Source organism: Boleophthalmus pectinirostris, unplaced genomic scaffold, assembly GCF_026225935.1.
Source record: "Boleophthalmus pectinirostris isolate CB_2022bp ecotype Guang Dong unplaced genomic scaffold, ASM2622593v1 HiC_scaffold_14, whole genome shotgun sequence".
In the NCBI taxonomy this organism is placed as follows: domain Eukaryota; kingdom Metazoa; phylum Chordata; class Actinopteri; order Gobiiformes; family Gobiidae; genus Boleophthalmus; species Boleophthalmus pectinirostris.
This window is the reverse complement of record NW_026571047.1, coordinates 5,104,744-5,110,027: the sequence shown is the minus strand read 5'-3', so window position 1 is coordinate 5,110,027 and position 5,284 is coordinate 5,104,744. Positions and strand designations below refer to the sequence as shown.

The 5,284-nt window shown below is 38.3% G+C and overlaps 1 protein-coding gene across 1 annotated transcript in view; it reads left to right on the top strand.

Moving 5' to 3' along the window:
• The first annotated feature begins 2,114 nt into the window (after positions 1–2,114).
• LOC129407901 (diacylglycerol lipase-beta-like) overlaps positions 2,115–5,284 on the top strand; it is a 12,778-nt gene continuing 9,608 nt past the window's right edge. Inside the window, exons 1-2 of the mRNA XM_055150490.1 lie at positions 2,115–2,247; positions 3,048–3,064. Coding sequence (XP_055006465.1) covers positions 2,115–2,247; positions 3,048–3,064 — 150 coding nt within the window. The remainder of the gene's footprint in view (positions 2,248–3,047; positions 3,065–5,284) is intronic.

Sequence of the window (5,284 nt, the reverse complement as noted above, 5' to 3'; positions counted from 1 at the left end):
AAAGTTAATTTAACATTTTTGGAAACACTGGACCAAAGTTCCTGTTTAACCCCGAAATCAAGAGTTATATTAAAGTTTTGAGAGAAAAGGGATAACACTTTGCAGGGTTTTACTGATTTAGCTAAACAACACACAGAGGTGTTTTATTTTTACACTTTATTTTAGTTCATTTAAGATGAAATGATGTACAAAACTGGTTCAAACTGATCTTCTCTCGTGGGAGTTTGAAGTGGTGGGTGGGAGGTGTCAAATTAATACTAAGGGAAGTTAAATGAACACTAGGGAAAGTTGAATTAACTTCAGCTTTATCAACTCTGGCAAATAACTCCAACTCGAATATCCATTTAACTTTCATATAGTAAAATAACTTTTTTTTATGTTAAAAACAACACAATATCAATATCAACACAATATTTTACCCTGAAATTTTAATCCTCCACTTTTTGCCGTGTAGGAAAAAAAGTGCCACATTATTTATTGGAGATGAGGAAATAGAGAGAGCACATGAGTTCAAGTTTTTGGGTGTTATGATTGATGAACATCTGACATGGAAATCCCTTATAGATTAATGCAAAATTAAATGATCACGAGTAATAGCTGTGTTACATAAGGTAAAAGAATCATTAAATAGGAGTGCATTGTATTTGTTGTATAATTCATTGATTGTTCCATATTTGACATACTGTATTGAAGTATGGAGAAGTGCTAAAATTTATGTTAATCCAATTTTCCTCCTACAAAAAAGAGCTTTAAGACTCCTCAGTGGAAGTACATACAGAGACTCAACAAACCCATTATTTATACAAAAAATGTTTCAGAAGAAGCGCTTCCTGGACCTCCAGAGGATAATACACAGTAGATCCAACTCAGTGGTGCTCTTTGGGGAGGGAAGTCAGTATAAAGATGCAAAAAACCCAAGGCACTCACTGGTTCAAAATAAAATGCCTTTATTAGTTTACGGCATGTCTTAAATGGACAACTTAAAAAGTCCCGACGCGTTTCAGCCTATGGAAAGCCAGAGGAAAGCCATAGGCTGAAACGCGTCGGGACTTTTTAAGTTGTCCATTAAGACATGCCGTAAACTAATAAAGGCATTTTATTTTGAACCAGTGAGTGCCTTGGGTTTTTTGCACCATTATTTATACAGTTGAAGATACTGAAATTCAATGAATTGGGAGAACATCATATTTTAAAAATTATGTACAAAACAAATCAGCTGATCTTTTCCACCAATCTCCAAAGAAAATTTACAGTGAGAGAGAGTGTTTCAATCAAACCTGTCAGCCGATGGAACTGTCTAAATGAAAAACTGAAAGCGTCAAAGTCTATTCATGTTTAAATGAAATGTCAAACATGATATGCTAAAAAGTTATGTAGTATCGAACTGTCCTTTTGTGTTAATTAACAAGTATTTAATATTGGGTATGTTCCGTAAGTTGCTTATAAATGTAGTGTGAACTGTTGAAGTGTTGGAAATGTTTTATTTTGTGTGAAAAGGGGGCAGATATTACGGATCAAAGTCTATACTTCTTTTTGCTTCTTTTCATTCACATTGATGTATGAACCTAATGATGAAATGAAAAATATAGGTCAAATCAGCTAGTCTATTAGTTTAGATAAAAATAAACTGAGAATAAGGATTTCTCAAAGTTGATAAAAAAGTAATCTTATGTAGAGACGCACTAGGACCATAACAGAGTACCCTGCAGCATCACCAGTATCCACAGAGCGGCGCTAAAACCCCGCAGACATCATCGGGAGACAGAGAGAGAGAGGATTTCCACCGGGGAGAAGCGGGATTGCAACATCTGCCACGTCTCTGAGCCACTTCCAGGAGCAGCGGGTGATGGAGATGTGGGAGTGACCGACAGCGCGCACGAAGCCCGGCGGACACAACACGCGTCGACCCCTCCGCATCCCCCGCCTCCTGTCGCCCACTGTGAGGCGGCCTGCGTTCCCTGCCCTGCCCGGGAGGAGAGACGAGAGCACGCCGTTGTTTAGCTAGTAGACGCGGGTCCCTCTGCACGGACTTCACCCTGGAGCTGTTTTGCACCCACGGGCGGGCTTGTTTCTGTGCTTTCAGGCGCGGTGCCCCCATGCTCGGCTCAGGGACGATGGACGAAGAGTTTGTGACCGAGGAAGAGGAGCCGTGGTACGATCAGCAGGACTTGGAGCAGGGTAAGCCCGGACGAGCGCACCCATCCTCCGCCTCTGTGCGCACACAGCATCCGTACAGTGAGCCGGCCGGTGTGCCAGCTAGCAGGCTGTGCACAACAAAAGACCAGCTGATCTAGCATAGAATGGCATTGATGTTTTAGAGTTTTTTTCTTTATATAGGCCTTTTTTACAGGACAACATACTTTTAATAACACTAGGGATAGCCTTTGTCCATCTAGGCCTGTATCACTGTCAGGAGGTTTGACATCGTGGTTATTATAATTATTCATTTGTTATTGTGACTTTACATTGTGACTGTAAAAAAAAAAAAGGCGATTTCAATCAGTTTTCATTGCTAATACGTTTTCCATTGCAGAGAGAAGAGACAAGAAATGTATTCAATTATAGATTACTTTCACAAACTTGTCATATTAATGTCATGGTTAAAAGTCCTTTCAGCTAACAGCAGTCACATTTTTGAGCTTGAATAATGACACCACTTTCTGAAGCTATTGTAAAAAGATTATTTAACTTTTGTTTGTTTTTATAGACAGAGAAGATGTTGAACTTTGTGCCAGTTTTTGTTTCATGTGGATAGGCCCAATAATTACAGAGATATTAACCAGAAAAGAGGCCAACAAATCTGCAATCTGACACTTAAACAGCAGATCCCACCATAGAACTATGTCCTCCAACTCAATTTTAAATTATAGGAATCTACAACGGTGTGATGTCTAAGGTCATCATTTTAACTCTAGTAATAACATTCAAGCTAATATGCACAATTCTTGAGTATACAGTATTAATTGTCCATAAAAATTCAAGAAATAGGCTATACATTTGCAATTTATGCACATTCAAAAGTCCATACATGTTGAATTCTTGTGCAGGGCTTTCACGGATTCAGGTAAAAAATAGATCAAAAAGTGCCTTTGTGCTATACTCTTTATTTAGACAATACAACGTAATTTTCAACATTAAATCATAGTACTTTATTTTCTATTCCCATGTGGCCTTATATCTGTGTAATCCCTCAGTGGTCCAGGTAGGTTCCATAGTGGTCCATCTAGTTTATGTGCTGTAATACAGCTCAAGATCATTCTAAAACTAGTCAGAATAGGTTAATTTCTGTCCTGTGAATGTGACTTTTTTAGTATCAATACCCTTAGTATCAAGATATCAGCCTATAGTTTAAGAACAGTGCTGAGCCATGCCTTTAGTGATAGTTTAATAGTGTGTAGTAGTAGTGATAGAAATTTATTTTATGGCTGTGTTGTTGTTCCCCATCTTTACTATTCTTTTATCAGCAGTCATTGGCCCATACAGTGTTTGTTTGAGTGGCTTTAGCATGCTGAATTGGCTCTGCTGTGTGACTCAGCAGCACTTCCAAGCTCTGTCAAAAAGTATTCAGTCCAGCCCTTCTTCATTTCCTGCGTCTCTTTTCATCTGCCAATCACTAATGTGTGTGTGCCAAGCAATCACTACTGCTGCTTATGAGAGAGCTGTGGAGTGTACACGTATACCACAAATCAGATGGCGCCTTCTAGTTTTCAGTTCTGCAGTGATTAATCAGATAATCATGAATAATCTACTATACAAAATAATCCTCATTGTTTTCTGATAATCCTAATTGTTAACCTGAATATATCGCCTCATAAACATATACAAAAGATACTGAAGGACAAAAACAGTGGTATTAAATCAAAACGGCAAAAAAAATTCAAATTTTTTCATGAAATATTCTCTTATCTGGAAGCATTCAGTCACCATTTTTCAGCCTTTATTTGCTTAACAATGTATTTAAAAGATCTCCTCAATCAATAGGAAAAAAAATTGTTTGAGTAGCCAAGTCATTGAAAAATAATCTCTGATTAGTCGACTACACAAATAATTGTTATTTGTGACCCTAATATATTGGTGAAGAATATTATAATATGGTTAAAAGCTAAAAAAAAAAGTCTATCAGACATAAAATGATTCCACTCTGCAGTAGCTTTCAGTACTGCGGAGGTAATCTGTCTTGAGTTTATTGTTGAGAACCTAGCTTGAGGTAGGAGTGGGCGATATAGCTCGAATGAATAGAACAATTTTCACAAATCACATACTCTTTGCATTTTTCTTTTGCCCTTCAAGAGGTCAATAAAATCATCTTCTGCTGAAAGAGAGGGGACTGAGAAAAAGACAGGTTGGTTGCAGATGTAAAAGTAGCAGAGCAGAGAGGATGTGTGAGGACTGAGCGTGTCCCAGATGCACAGTGACATTTGGAGACGTCACTGGGGCTGAGAGGAAACAGCGCTCTCATTGTTACATTACACTGGCTAAGGGGGACACGTGGAGATGTGAGGTTTTTATGATTTATATAGTAAAGCAGTTAACCAAACCACAATATACATGTAATATTGATGTTTAAGATGTTGCTTTGGTTCCAGTAGTACATTTTCTTAGATTAGATTAAGTCTTATGCCCCCCATCAATCTTTGAAACTCAAAAGGTTTATGGGAAAAATAGATAGGAATTTTGCTTTTGGAAATGTCAAATCCCCATTTTCCTGCAGCCTGACCGTATCACATACCATTAGCTCATACTAAAACTATTCCAAATACTATAGTGTTGTAGTTATAGTCAGAGAAAACATGAAAACATTGTCCCATTTGTCAATCATTTTTACTATGTTACTACTATAACTACTAAATTACCAATATTCTACAGATCTGAAGAGTCTTTTGAGACATAAGGCGTGTCTTTTGCAGTCCTCTTTGTCTGGTCGTGTTGTGTCTTGGCCTGAACCTCCACTGGCTTCAGTCCAACAGCAATATGGGACTTCAGCTGCTCCCATCCACTGCCAACTAAGTCTCTCCTACCCCCATTATCACTAACTGTTATAATTCTTAATAACACGTGGTCGCTTTAAATACTGTTGTTAACTCCAAAAGGTGATCATTGTGCAGGCTTGTGTCTGTGCAGAGGGAGACAGGAGGAATAGGCGTCTTGTTATGCACATTCCAGCGATTCTCGAGGGTGATACGCAGGCACCTACCCAAACAACTGTGGAAGACATCAGCGTTCAGTACTCGTGCACACTTTTATGCAGGGATGGAAGTTCAATTGCAATCACTTTAAAATAAAA